General features: G+C 47.8%; 1 protein-coding gene across 2 annotated transcripts in view; it reads right to left on the bottom strand.

Annotated features, from left to right (window-relative positions):
- angpt1 (angiopoietin 1) overlaps positions 1-15,000 on the bottom strand; it is a 48,752-nt gene that overhangs the window by 15,926 nt on the left and 17,826 nt on the right. Inside the window, exons 2-6 of one of the 2 annotated variants that reach the window (XM_062529763.1) lie at positions 12,180-12,335; positions 11,566-11,687; positions 9,991-10,223; positions 4,935-5,062; positions 3,227-3,328 (exon numbers count right to left, since the gene is read on the bottom strand). In XM_062529763.1, the coding sequence (XP_062385747.1) occupies positions 3,227-3,328; positions 4,935-5,062; positions 9,991-10,223; positions 11,566-11,687; positions 12,180-12,335 (741 nt within the window). Of the gene's footprint in view, positions 1-3,226; positions 3,332-4,934; positions 5,063-9,990; positions 10,224-11,565; positions 11,688-12,179; positions 12,336-15,000 lie in introns of both variants that reach the window. The other variant, XM_062529762.1, reaches the window with a different exon arrangement.

Here is a 15,000-nt window from a genome sequence, read left to right on the forward strand (position 1 = left end):
TATCATCTTCACATATTGGAATTTTCCATTAAGGTTTATGAGAGATAGATAATTTAATAACGGCAAAAAGTATGAGGAGGATTTCAACTATTCGTCTTTCCCACACGTTAGCAAACCAAGGACAATATACACACAAAATGCCTCGGCAGGATCTTTGTTAGGTCTATAGACAGTGCTGAGGTACAGATGGACGCTTACGGGGGGGGCCTGCGCCCTGCGGGCTTCCAATAGCCTCAGCGAAGCCTCATTGGTTGCGCTAGCTAGCGTAGCAGTAAAACAACTGGCTTTCTAGTCGGCCGGCTCTAAGCTGGAGCAGGTGCCTGTGTGCTGGTCATTAGGGGATTGGTTGGACCGAGCTGAGTGATGTTGCGCATGGCCGGCCGTACCTGTTTATAGCAGCGAGAATGAAGACCAGATGAAACGGACACACACACACACACACACACACACACACACACACACACACACACACACACCACGTTACCATCTCAACTCTTCTCATCCTCGGAGCTCGCATCGCAAATCATTCCAACGGTCGGGGCCTTCTGGATAGCGCAATGTGTTTTCCACTGGCAGGGCTAACGTGCACGGCATGCCCCTCTTGAAATCATTTAAGCTTTTGAGAAGACTGGACGTGATGCCGAAGTGACTCAGCATGCAAGCAAAGTGCTTTTGACAGCAGTGGCCCACACCAGGGACTGCGTACGAATTGCTTTTCTATTGGAAAATAAATCAGCGTGGCAGCAATAATGGACTTGGCCTGATATTCCAATTAATATGAACTGTTTTTGAATGAATGGAGCAGCGAGAGACTCGGTGAGGGTGTCTGTAAGTGTGTGAGTGTGTGTGTGTGTGTGTGTGTGTGTGTGTGTGTGTGTGTGTGTGTGTGTGTGTGTGTCTGTGTGTGTGTGTGTGTGTGTGTGTGTGTGTGTGTGTGTGTGTGTGTGTGTGTGTGTGGGTGGGTGTGGGTGTGTGTGTGTGTGTGTGTGTGTGTGTGTGTGTGTGTCGGCGTGTGTCCTGTTTGTATGCGGAGCATGTCGATTACAAAGAGAGTGAGGGAGTCCATACACAGGGCATTCTTCACGCTTGAGGCATATCCTGCCGTGTGGGTGGACGAGAGAAGCCTTAGTCACGGCCGCAAATGAATTTGACTTCTGATTAGTTTTTTCCTCCCTCTGCTTCTGTTTACACTGACCATGTTGACTCTCCCCCACTCTCTCTTTCTCCCATTCGGCTTCAGCTTTGTCTGAAATGAAAACGAACGCTCGTCAGTTAACGACAGCGTATTTCTATAACGGTCGACAGTAAAAAAAAGGAACACCTGCACTTTGTCACCACGAGGCGTGCTGCCTCGGAGTGTGTGGTCCTAAGTGCACCGCCGGACTTGAGATGGACAATAACAGCCATCACCTAAACCGCCTCCTTCCTCTGTTTAGCGTCTTTGCCGTCCTCTTTTTGAAGAGGCTCTGTGAGGCTCTTAATGGCTTTGTGTGCGCTGGCACTTTTAAAAGACTCCTTATTTACTTTTGTTCGCGGATCTGGCTTCCCTCCCACTGCGTGTTACTTTTTTTCCCCTCCCAAAACACAACAAGGCCACTCTGTTTAGGAACGACACAGCGTCCAGCTTTTCGCATCCCCGAAATTCGGCCCGTTTATCACCGAAAAGGTTCGCAAGCGATGAAGGCGCACTATAAAAAAAAGCGTCCCAAGTCACCTATGGTTACCCGCCCGGGGCCCATAAAAGGATTAGTTCTGTGCCAGCTCCTTGGCTCATGCCAACGTCTAAAGGCCAATGCCAGCGTCCGTGCCAGTGCCAATGTCCACTCCTCTGTCCTCTGTCTTTCATTTCATCTGCGTCTGGAGGGCGGCCACTGCTCCCTCAGCACCGCTGACCAGCTGGCCCTGCTGTCTCTGCTAGCCAGCCTGTTCAGCCCTCTCGACCCCCCCCCCCCCCACACACACACACACACACACCACCACCACCCCCCCCCCTTCAGTCCTCAGCCTCTTCTCCCTGCATCACCTCATACCATTCGAATGAGCAGCAAAAGCTCTAAATTCAGCTCGTATCGTGAGAGGACTGTCCCAGTGGCATAAGCCTTGGCAGCTTTTTTCCCTCTGTGTGCTCGGCATTGTGTCGCTCGCTACAAAACAATGAGGGGGGTGGGGGTGTGGGGGGGGGGGGGGGTGTTTGGGGTAGCGCAACGGTTCAACATGCAGCTGCAGCGTCTAAGCATCCTGTCCAACTCGCGATCAATATTTAGAACTGCACCGGGGCAAGCCTTCTTTGAACTGGCGCGGCTCGAAAAAAAAGCGCTATACTCGCGATACCTTTGGGTCAGATTAACCGTCCTATTAGTTTTAATTCACTGTGTAATCTCTGTGCATCTGCTTGTGCTTCGACTTGGGCTGTGCGGTGAAAAAAAAAGCCCCATAATAAACACCAGCTGAAACCTGACTACTTGAATCCGTCTACCCCCCGTTTAAGAGGACACGCCACGCATATTAGTACATAAAGCTCCGAATAAATTGTTATTGTTGCTGGACCATATTGTGTTTTCCTGCCGAAAATGAAGAGAAAACATTGAGTCATGCCCTTTGACAGCAGTGCCAGGCCGAGATATACGATCTCTGCATCTGCAGCATGGAGGTGAATCCCTCCCAGCTCTGGAGCATGTTCCCCCCCCTGAGGTCCACTGGAAGCACAGCTCTTTCCTCTTCTCACTCCTCATAATGCCCCAAATTAAATGCAGATGAGGCCCGCATTGCACACGCATGGGGGTGGGGGGGTTAGGGGGTGGGGGGGGAGATATGATCTAGCATGTGTTATCTTAAGAGGGCTATAATACTACATCCCACACGACACAAACATGGCTCTTAATTTGACGTGCCGTAATGCAGGGGCGAGTGATTAAACAATGCCGGTGATTAATGCGTGTGCTTCTGAGCGCTACACTTCTCCACTTCCCCAGCACAGCACAGCTCAGCTCAGGGCCTCACGGGGCAAACGGATCTGCTTATGCCGAGGCCGAGCGCTGGAATCTACACAAGAGGGGAGAGGGAGAGGGAGAAATGTTCCGTTTCATAAAGACTGGAGGGGTGAACCGCTGTTTTTTTTTTATTTATTTTTTTATGGAGGAGGTCTCCCTGTTGTTTTGAGGCTACGGGACTGATGCGAAAAAATGTTGTTTGAAAACCACAACGCGGAGACGGTCTGAATGCCCACCATTTTGTATTCCTTCCACGTCCGCTGGAAGTCCACGCTGCCATCTTCTCTGTGCTGAAGCACAGTCCATCCTCCCCCAGCGCTCTCCATGTTACAGTAGACCTGCTTAGTGAAAAGACATGCACACACACATCCACACACACACACACACACACATCCACACACACACACACACACACACACACACACACACACACACACACACACACACACACACACACACACACACACACACACACACACACACATACACGGTTACTCTTTACACAGAAAAGGACATTTCCCATTCTCCCGTTCCCCCTTGCACCTACGCTGCGGCCAGACAGCTGGGAAGTCTGGCAGTGTCCCCCCTCCGAACCAGTTTAGCTCAATGACAGCCCTCTATTCCCCCTCCGCCAGCAACACAAACACGGCAGCCCTGACAGGAAATCAGCCCTTTCCCCTCCATGAACCTTTACCGATACTCCCTTGCACCCCCAGCCCACCTCCCACGCATCCTCACAGCTGAATTCTTCATTGATTAGATGGGAGCTGGGGTGTGTGTGTGTGCATATGTGTGCATGTGTGTGTGTGTGTGTGTGTGTGGGGGGGGGGGGGGGGGGGGATCAAAGTGTTGGTGCTGGTGGACACCTGTGTGCAATGGAGCGACCTCTGTAGAGTGTAAGCTGATAACGGGAGAACCCTTGGCTCTGTTGCAGCAGTTCTTTGTGCTGGAGCAGATCGCTTTGGAGAATGGGGGGGGGGGGGGGGGGTGGTGATGTGGGGTTGGGGTGGGGTAGTATGGGGCAGGGTGGGGGTCACTCTCACCTCATCCTGGCCCAGCTGAAAACACACAACTGAGCCTGGATGCAATTAAGGGAAGCACTGCCGACATGACCGCAACTAGAAACGAGCAGCAGCCCCCCCCCCCAACCTCCTACCCTCTGGACTCCTGGATTCTACCCTTTCTTGTTCTCACTTACTTTCTGTCTGTCTGTCTATCACACACACACACACACACACACACACACACACACACACACACACACACACACACACACACACACACACACACACACACACACACACACACACACACACACACACACACACACACACACACACACACACACACACACAGCTCTTTACCCAGATCCCAACGATCGAGCTATCAAATTAGTTGCAACTGTATCTTTCTCTTCAAAGTGCGTACAGTTTAGGAGTCAAAGGTGCCTCTGGTTGAACATCACCCTGTGGAGATCGTGACCACCTGTTCTACTCCACAACAAACCATCACTCACCACTTACACACCCAGCCCTCACACACACACACACACACACACACACACCCACACACACACACACACACACACCCACACACACACACACACACACACACACACACACACACACACACACACACACACACACACACACACTCAGCCGGGCCTGCCAAATGCATTCTCAGCTCTTGGTTATTCTTAAACCCACAGCCTAGATCTATCAGACTACCCACTGGCAGCGCTCGCTCTCTCTCTCTACGGGGCAAAGTGTTGGCCTGGCCTGGCCTGACACAGAAACAAACCAAAACCCCCCGGTGATCGCAAAGTAACACTTTCACAACTGCAAGCCATGCAGTTTGCTTAGCTGTTCTCTCTTCGTTCTGCATGTCATTTTCTTTTTTTTTCTTTTGCGGTGGTCGCTCTGACCGAGCTTGCTGCTGCTGTACCTTTTTGGGCTCTGGAGTGTTGATCTGAATGGTGTACACGCCGTTCTTCTGGAAGCCGGCTTTATAGAGCTCGGCGCAGTCCTTAAATGTCTTCTCCTCTTCCGTCTGTTTGGTGCTGTTTGGGATCACTGTGAGGAGAAGCAGAGATGGAATGAGATTCTCAAAAGCACTCCGAACAAAAATCCTATACAGTACTCATAGAGTACAGTCATCCCATTTAGTCCTTATCCACTCCCTGCCCCAATGTACACACACACACACACACACACACACACACACACACACACACACACACAAAGGCTAATAAACATTTGTGGCTAGCGGAGGGGCAGATAGAGTCTCGCTGTCAAAACCTACACTTATCTGTCAGCACGGGAGATATAATTTCCAACGGACCGTATTTTTTTGTCTTCGTCCATAAAATCAATAGATGGACCCCAAATCTCTGAGGTACTTTCGCTGAACTCTGTGGCTTGCGGTCACAAACTGTCATGAGATCCAATCCATGACAGCTGCTGTTGCTTTTGCTTTTCCATTAGCCTATACAACTTCGTGGGCAGGTGGTCTACATCGCAGAATGTGTTGGACAGTGATTGGAATGTCATGCTCAAAGGGCATCCAATGAGAGAGAGGCATGCACGGAGGGATTAAATTTAAGCCAAGGAGTTTGCCAAGTGATTGGCAGTTATTGGGACAATCACTTAATTGAGTAACTCGGCCCTCATCAGCACTGGCTTTGAACTTCATCATCGACTGATATAAAGTATGGCATCTCGTTTATCGCTGACAAGATATTGCAGTGAATTTGTGTGGGAATTCTTTCCAAAAAACATGATTGTCTCGTGACAGGAGATTCTTGTCTGTTTTACAATACCAGTTAGTATTGTTTACCACACTGGCAGTAAACATGAACAGCGTTAATACAAATTAAACGCCAGCTGAAATGCTTTCAATTTAAATCCCCGCTTGCGCTCGGCTCATCTCATCTCATCGACCTACATTATGGAAACGCAGAGGAGTTGTTGCTGGAACAACACACAGCACTGAGGGGATCCTTAATATCTTATCCAGAGAAATCTCTCGAAGTGAGTGACACATTTTGTGTGAGGGAGTGAGATCAAGTGGCTGATCTCTTGCTCTGAGCGCGAGGGCGTCTAACTCTGACAGCACTCTCAAAGCCACAGCTGTGTCTATTTCCATCTGCAGATAATTATGGCGGGAATATTTTGAAACCAAGCAAGGGGCTGAGGACAAAATACTACAAGCTATAAATTTCAAGTTCCTGTTATAACAAGTGGTTTATATTTACTCTTCGGGTCCCCGTTACATCTATGGACATTCCTTCCGATTTCGAAGTTTTCTTCTTTCCTCCCCCCCTTAGCCCTCTATGGAGCGCATCTCGGCTTTCAAACTATTGTTTTTACTGTTGGGATTGTTTAGGCAAAAGAGATGTCACTGAAAAGAGAAATGTGTCAGCTATCCTTAAACATTAGCTTTGATCCCCCTCACCCCCCACCCCCCACGGCAAGAAAAAAAAAAGGCCTGGAGTGAGGCATCCCTCGGAGGAGAGAGCTGTTGGTTAAAAGACGTCTATTATTCCGACCATTTTTACAAAGTATTGAGTGTCAGCGACAAGAATCTCCCGCTGTGACAGGTTGACAGAGTGGAACCTTGCTCCGCAGAGTCTAACACAACAGAAAAGCCCAGCCTGACAGGCAGCAATTTACCGCAAGCTGGGGGGGGAAAGTGGGGCAAGCTCAAGAAGCCACAGAGATCAGTCAGCCAGAGGTGTGTGCTAGCGCTAGCCCATGCTGTGGCTCTCCCCCCTGCGCGGCGTGGACATTCCAGCAGGCCGCTGAGTGACACAACAGACCAGAGCTGACCGGACAGGGCTGGTCAATGAGAAAAAGCCAGTGCAGCAGGACAGGAGTGGGCGCTCAAGCAGCCCTGCGGCCGCCGGGCTCGGACAGCGGTATTTTAGCTGCCCAGTATTTATTTGCTCACAAATATTTTGCGGTTCAGCTGGGACTCGTATTCAGAGGAGTGCCCATGTGAAAGTGCGGCCCGACTCGAGCGCTTTCATAAATCAGAAATGTTCGCTGAAAGGACCAAAATGGACCCAGTTTGGCAGTACCAGAACCTAAGGATGTGGGAAGAACCAAAAAAAAAAAAAGAAAAAAAAAAAGTTCCAGCTGACTAGAAACTTGCAAGGGTGACAAACATTTTTAAAGCCAGTCGACACAAATCTAAAAGTGTCCTCAGCCATGCCAGCTTGCAAAAAAAATGTTGTGCTGTGTGTGCAAGATAATCGACATTACCTAAAAGAGACCTGGCAGGGTTGCACGCCAAATTGAGCAAAACAGCAAAGGATAAAAACAACCCTACACTTTCCAAAGGAAAAAAAAAATATTTTCACATCTACTAAAAATACCTTGTTATCTGGCTGCTAATAGTACAGACTACTCTATACAGCACTTGCATTAGCTATATTTGCAAACTGAAATATTTTGTTTGGCGTTGTGTTCAAACGTGCGCAATCTTGCCTATTTCAGGCAGGCTTCTGGTAAGGCCAGCAGAGTGGAGCGAATACGAATCCTTCAGGGCCCTGGTAACATGGCTGTAAAAATGATTGATTCTGTTCATTACATGGGATAAGGAAATACTGAAAAAAAAATCCTATTTGACAGCCAAGGGCTTTTAAAGGGCCTTCCAAAGCTGATGTCAACCAATAATGATGACTGTGTGGCTCATTACAAGGTCAAAATATTTAGATAGTCGTTTGATTACAAATCTGACTCTGTTGTATCTGGTGACACGAAAAGAGGCACAGCACGGAACAAGGAGATCACTGGCGTGCAGTGTGTTTGGGAAAAAAGGGGGTCAAGTTAATTAAAGTAGGACAAAAAAAAGACATAATTTTCCCCAGTGCATGAGCAAGCAACCGGTGCTGCTGTAACTCCTCTCAAAAGAGAGATTTACTCGCTTAGATTGTCGCTGATGACTTGAGCCACAGAGTTCAGAAAAATGCTTAAGCTCGGCTTTCAAAACACCGGCTAATTCACGCAGACGCCACGCCGTGGTATGAGATACTCATAACTCCCCGAACAAAAACACAAATTCCCTTGGCAAACAAACACCCCGTCGCCGTCGTACCATCCCCCAGCTAAAAGAGAAAGATCAGTGGTGGTGGTGGTGGTGGTGCTGAGGGTGGGGTGGGGTGGTAAACTAAGCTTTGGCACAGTCTGGTGCTTTAGGACCACAGGGGCCCTTCTGCAGTCCAAAAGGCAATCTCGGATATCTACCTTTCTGCATTTCTGTCGATGACTGTCCCTCCCGCAGGGCCCATTAAAGTCCGACTCTCGCAGCCAGAGGTGGAGAAAGTGACCCTTCGCAGCTGCTCGGCCAATAATGTCACGGCACCAGAGGGGAAATGACCAACCACAGAGTAGGGGGGTGGACATCCGTCAGCCTTCACATGTCATTAAACAAGTCACTTATCAGTGCTTGGAAGAGAAATGAGCGAACGACAGGAAAGACAACTTTCGAGATTGACTGGAACTGAAGCGAATGTCTTTGTTCGTAGACCACAGTGAGTCAGAGGAGCTCTGCTGATAACAACTCAATCCGTTAGTGGGCAGTTTCCCATCAGAGCAGCTAAAAACAGTGTTTCTGAAAGCTTTGACAGAAAGCAGTCAGTGTATCAAATATCTGTGAAACTTGACAAAAGAAAAAAAAAAACCCATAAAACATAACAGAAATAATATCATAAACCCAGAACCTGCGATAATGACATGATGTGAGCAGAATTCTGATACTGACTCCAAGCCTGCTTAATCGCTTGGTGTACAGATCCTTGAGAACTCGAATATGTGAGGCGAAGTGGACGCTTTACTTGGTGAGAACTTCAATATGTGAGGGCAATTGGGCGCCTGGTGCTCAGATAGATTCTTGAGAACTTAAATACGTGAGGGTGAGTGGGGGACAAGGACAGCACCGAAGCAGCTCTCACAGGGAATGGGGCAGGAACACTGAGTTCCCCCTTACCACCCAGAAGACTTGAACCCCAGACATCTAGGGTACATTTCCTGACCACAGGACAACAAGGCAGGGGGGGGGGGCAAAAGGCTGCTGTGAAGGGACTGGGGGTAATGAGTTCATGCCTAAGAGTTAAAACCGTTAAGGTCGCACTGAGGACCAAAGGGGAAGTCCCATGCTCCCCAGCTATTGCAATGAGGAAGAAAGGAGTCCATTACTCTCATTCACACATATATTTACACGCACACACACACACACGCACACACACACACACACACACACACACACACACACACAAACAAAGACACACTCACTCAAGTTGTTTGACATTTCACTCGACTGCTAACCACGAGCCGGCGTGTTTTCGAGCTGATAAGCCCTTACGGCTTGATGCCCACAAACAGTTTCTATAAATGACCGTCCAGGAGACAGGCCAACTGTGCGCCAACTCAAGTATGACGGCTTCGTGGCATGATAAATGGTTTCCCGGGTTGGTTAGCGTAGTTTATGGTTTCGGGAAATACGGCATTGAGGAACCTACTACCCTGAGGGAAAACGTATGGGTATTAGGTGTTGGAGGGCCTTCCTACTTAGATGTGTTTAGAATGTAAAGAGTTGTCAGACCACCTGGGGAGCAAAGAGAATTTAGGTCTGCAAATGTCAGGACCTTCCTCCCCCGCCTCATGCACCCTCAAGGAGAATGACAAGAGGACAAAGTGTGACTGTTTGCCGTTGGGTTCCATATGTCTCGTAACAAATATGGAGGCACTGCAGTATTTATGCACTGTTGTGGGATTCCATTTCTTTTCAAATGAAAAATGGGAACATAAGTGACTTTTGTGTTTAAAATGGCAACAATGAAAATACTGACTCCAATAAGTTGTAAAACAATTGGAAATAATACTAATAATAAAAAAGAAAGTTGATTTTGCAATTCAGTTCAGATCACATTATGGCAACACTAGTTGTTTTCTTTGGAGAAGATACGCAAGACCTGTCTAACATCTGACTCTCAACATACCTCCTTCCTTAGCGCAGAGGTTGAGGAGGTTGTGGACCGTGTCCATCAGGTCCTGCTGCTGTCTCTGCAGAGCCGAACTGTTCCCCGTGGCTCGGCCGAGCTGGTTCTCCAACTCGCGGATCACCCCGAGCTGCTTCCCCACCAGCGACTGCAGGTCCCCCTTCTCGTCCCTCAGAGCCTCCAGCTCCTCGCGGTGCCGAGACTCCATCTCCTGCATCTTCTGCTCCAGGAAGCTGAGGTTCAGAAGGGGGGGAGGAGGGAGGAGGAGGGAGGGAGAGGTGTGAATGGGGGGATAATTGACGGAGGAATTTGTGGCGTAAATGTAATGCAATGTAATGTAGGGAAGACAAGAATGGAGATACATGCATACATACCTACATACATACATACAGTACATGCATACATACATACAGACATACATACATACATACATACATACATACATACATACATGTACATACAAACATACATACATGCATACATACATACATACGTACATACATACATACATGCATACATACATACATACATACATACATACATACACACATGCATACATACAGTACATACAGAGAGCAAGAGAGAGAAAGGGAAGAGAGAAATTCCAGACCAAAGCGTGGAAGTGTGAGTAAAACCGAAATAAAGAGCAAGGAAAAGTGACAGGAAAGACAAAGTTGGAGAAACACACAGAGAGAGAGGGAGATGAATAAGTGGAGAGGGGGATAGGGGGGGAGGAGGGAGGAGGGAAACGGAGAGAGAGAGAGCGCCAAAAAGCCATCAGCTGAAGTGGAAGTGGAAAATAGCCTGAGCTCAAAAGCCTGGGTATGGAGTTTACATTGTGATACGCTTAGGCTACAGGAAGGGCACCTTACATATTACCGCAGTAATGGGAACGTAAACATTTACACGAATCTCCATGACTTGCACACAAAACAAACATGTATGCATTTCCCCATACCATTCACAGATTAACATCTCTGAATTGAGGAGAATGAGTCTAAATTGAATCCCCACATCTTACGTTTTTAACTGTTCATTTCTGTTATGTGATATACAATCATTTATTGACTTATCCAAAAATCCATCCTTCATCCCAAATGGCTAAATGAGAGTAAGTGCAAGGTAAAATAACAAATTGTAAAACAAGAGGAGTTCATAATTTTATACTGTACATTTGGGATGTTGTTCCAAATCCTGCGCTCATACATGTGCATAAATCTCTCAGCTCTACGGAGAGAGGAGATGTTGTTTCTCTACGGAGGAAATCTGAAAGTCACACACTGAGAAATCACCCAACGCAGCTGTGTTGCTACGCTGCGACGCACGCTAGGGACGGCAATGCTGGGCGCTCGATGAGAGGACGGACCCCTCGGTGTGCTATTCCACACACGACACTAGACGGCCGTCCAGAAGTTAACTCCATATGCATGCCTTGCGAAATCGTTACGGAACAGACGGCTCGTCCAGGTTTCCGAATATGGCGCGCATGATGAAAGGGCTGTCTACAGGAAGCTCTGTAGAGCGGCGTTGAGATACGAAAGCCATGCCGAGCGAGTTGGCCGCTAGTATAGTTACCCGTTCTTGTCATGGAGCTTGCTGATTTCATTAGTCTGCAGCATGAGCTGCTTCTCCAGCTTGTTGGTGGACAGCGAATTCTCCAGCAGCTGAATCTCCAGCCTTGATGTCTGGTTGAGGACCTGTGCCAAAATAACGGGACCTCTTAGCCTTTTCACATTTTCTGAGAGCAAGCTGTGCATTGCAATGTGGTTAAAGAAAAATGTATTGCAGAAAACTACAGAAAAGCAATAAAGCATGGACAATAGCCCCAATAAAAACCAGTCTTCTGACATATGGTAATGCTTACATATTACTCAGGTACTTATAAAGGAAGTCATTTGGCAAAGCAAGTCTTTCTTTCCCCACACACACAAAGCGGTGAAACACTAAAGACCCCGAATGATCTGGGTTGTCTCATTGGAAAAAGATATAAGAGGGGACAAATCTCAAACATATGCACATTACATATAGAAGAGAGCATGCGTTTGCAGTATAAGGCAGCAGTATTTTCTTTGGCTGGAGTGGCCCTTTGCCTTTTTTGGGGCTATTAACAGAGCCACTGCTTCAGGCGACTCAGCATGTGAGGTCAGGCAGAATGAGGAGGGAAGGGGGGGGGGGGGGGTGACCGATACCTGCGTCTCCACATCTGTGAGTTTGCGCGTCTGCTCCGCCGTCCGAGACAGGAGGCTGGTGCCCATTTCCAACATGGCCGCCGTGTGATTGTGGACCGCGCTCTGCTGCAGCTGTGCCATCTCCATCTTCATGCTCTCCCTGATGTAGCTCTCGATCTGCAACACAGAAAAAAGTCAAGTGAGACTCAGAGGAAAAACACAAAGAAGAGAGAGAGGAACGACAAGACAAATGGCCTCCGTTTGTTGTTGAGGAGTCAACACAATGAATGGGAAAATAACTGTATATGACAACAATAGATAAGAAGACATCAAGCTTCGGCTGGCTACTTTTGACACGTAAGGACACAAAAGGTAAAAGCAACAGCTTCGTTAAACAGAAGCAGACTCTACGAGGCCGGCCTTTTAATCACACGCTGACAGATTGGGAGTCTTTCAAAGAATGTTTTATCGTTCCCCCGTATCCATCCTCCGAGATGAAAAGAAATGATCCTTCATTTCCGTTAAACATTATGCAAACACAAAGCCCTTCCAATGAGCCACTCAAACCAGATGAGTTGAAACAGGGGTGTTGGAGGCGATCCTGTAGGTGGAAGCAGATGTGGGTCATTTGCGGTGTAGGGGAGGGAGGAAAAGCTGAAGGATTGAGATGGAAAGACAGACACCGAGATTATCTTGAAAGCCCTTTTTCATCCTTATCTCTCTGGCAGCGTGGACGACAAGGCCAGCACAGGGTTTTCGCGGAGTCCACGGATCTTAATGTGGATTAGGCCCTGCGGAGTTTGATGCATGCCGGCAGCCCTGACCCGCTGACCACTTCACAGTTCCGAGAGACAGCGGAGAAAGTCATGGCACATATTTGGATGATCAACCGTCTGATGCCGCCAAACACAGAACCTCGGCTGAACTGTCTTCTCCGGGTCAACATCCCCACAGAAATACTCCGTGTCCAAACATTCCACAGTTCCACGCCCTAATGCGACTTACACAGCAATAGTTTCCCATAAAGACTGTAAGAAAAGCCACTGATAGCATCGGACAGGAATAAAGACTTCAGACCAGGATTTGCGAGCAGATTCAATCAGTGGACGATGGAAAGGTCTGGGGGCGTCGGGAGATTCTTGACTCTGAGTCATGTATGCTGGAGAGATGAGGTGACAACAGAGTTGCTCATTCTGTTTTGATTTCTTCTTTTTCCATGTCTCCAAATACAACGTTTTCTTTTGTAACTACGCTGAGCTGAACACCAGCGCTCAGAGGATTCTTATGCGGACCCGTGGGACAGAAAGTGGACCAACAGGATTGTCTGACTCACGTCTATAAAGCGATAATATGGCATGATGCACTGCAGGACTCTCTGACACCATGGGGTAAGCATGCTCCAGGCAGCCACCTAAAGCAGACCCAATTGATGATTTTATGGTTCAATCTTTTCACCACAATTTGTGTGGGATGTGGTCCTAAAACAAAGACTCAGTGATACCAAATATTTGGTTAAACAGAGCACAGCTTGTCATGGTGTGAATAGACGATCTGCCAACCAAATGTCCCATTGGCTTAAAAAATGGCAGATGTGTGTTTGTTTTGGCCTAAATGGCTAAAACCGCAATGTTTCGAAAGTCGAATAGCACATGTCTGTCTGGCTGGAGTCACAGTAATAGACGGAGGTTATGTGGCTTTATAAGCGTGAAATCACTTTAAACGTTCACAAAACTGAGTCCTCCTTATGTGCAGAGGGGACTTGTCGTTTCCCTCTTCCTAACATAAAAGAATCGTTTTCGAGTGCTGCGGTGCCAGACAATAACACAGACGACCCGAAACAGTTTGTTTCATTCCTTCGCTAAGAGGGGCCTTTACCCAGCAGCCATCAGCAATGGTCTGACATAAGGAATTAGCAATAACGGTCCAATATCCCCTCTTGGCATTGATGTTTAGCTAAAAAGTGTCCATTGTTTGAGGATCGCTTGCACATGTAATATGGTTCTCTGGCTGTGAAGCCTTTGAGAGCTGATCTAAGTGTCACTTTTCAATAAATCTTCAGGCCCAGGCGGAGGTAATTGGAAGGAGCACAGAGAGTCCGAAGCCATTGCTGATACAGCTCAGCTATTAGAACTGATTGAACTGGCATTTAATCAGTAGTTCACGGAGAGATCAGAACGCTGCGAGAGCGATATTAATTTCACGCCGAATTGGCTTTGCAAACCATGTAAAAATGTGTCTTCGATTAACAAGCGCCAGGGAGAACTGGGTTTCACACTGCACAACGCAGCTCTGTTCAAAATGTTTTTTTTTTTTTTTTTTTTTTTTGCCTGTATGCGCCTCAGGTTTATCGTACCACTCTTTTGGACGTAGTTCTGAGCCCTGGAAATCACCTTGAATGAGTATGTGTGTGTGTGACCTGCCAGCTCCCAGCAGAAACATTAGCTCAGAGATCATCCTCCTGAACACGACCAGGGGGAATGGGCCTGACTCATGGCGTCCACTGACGGACCTCATAAACGGAAAGTACCAAGGAGAAAAGATTACACAAACACCACCCCACACCCCCCCTCCCCCCCCACACACCCCTTTTGTGTAAAAATACCTCTGGCGGAAGACACAAAACTGCCCAGTGTGGGTGTCAAATAATGTTCCAGTTCCTATCTTGCACCACACACTGTTGTGCAGGAGACCAAAGAAGCAGAGAGAGAAAATAACACTGTCACTCGTGGTTTAATAGACAATAAAGTGGAGCATTTGTGGCGTGTCTGGAGTAACGACAGGAGCAGAACATGCAATTGGAGGGGGGGGAAAAAAGCCGCATAAAGTGAAGAAATTAATGAAA

Source organism: Sardina pilchardus, chromosome 24 (genome assembly GCF_963854185.1).
Source record: "Sardina pilchardus chromosome 24, fSarPil1.1, whole genome shotgun sequence".
NCBI classification, from domain to species: domain Eukaryota; kingdom Metazoa; phylum Chordata; class Actinopteri; order Clupeiformes; family Clupeidae; genus Sardina; species Sardina pilchardus.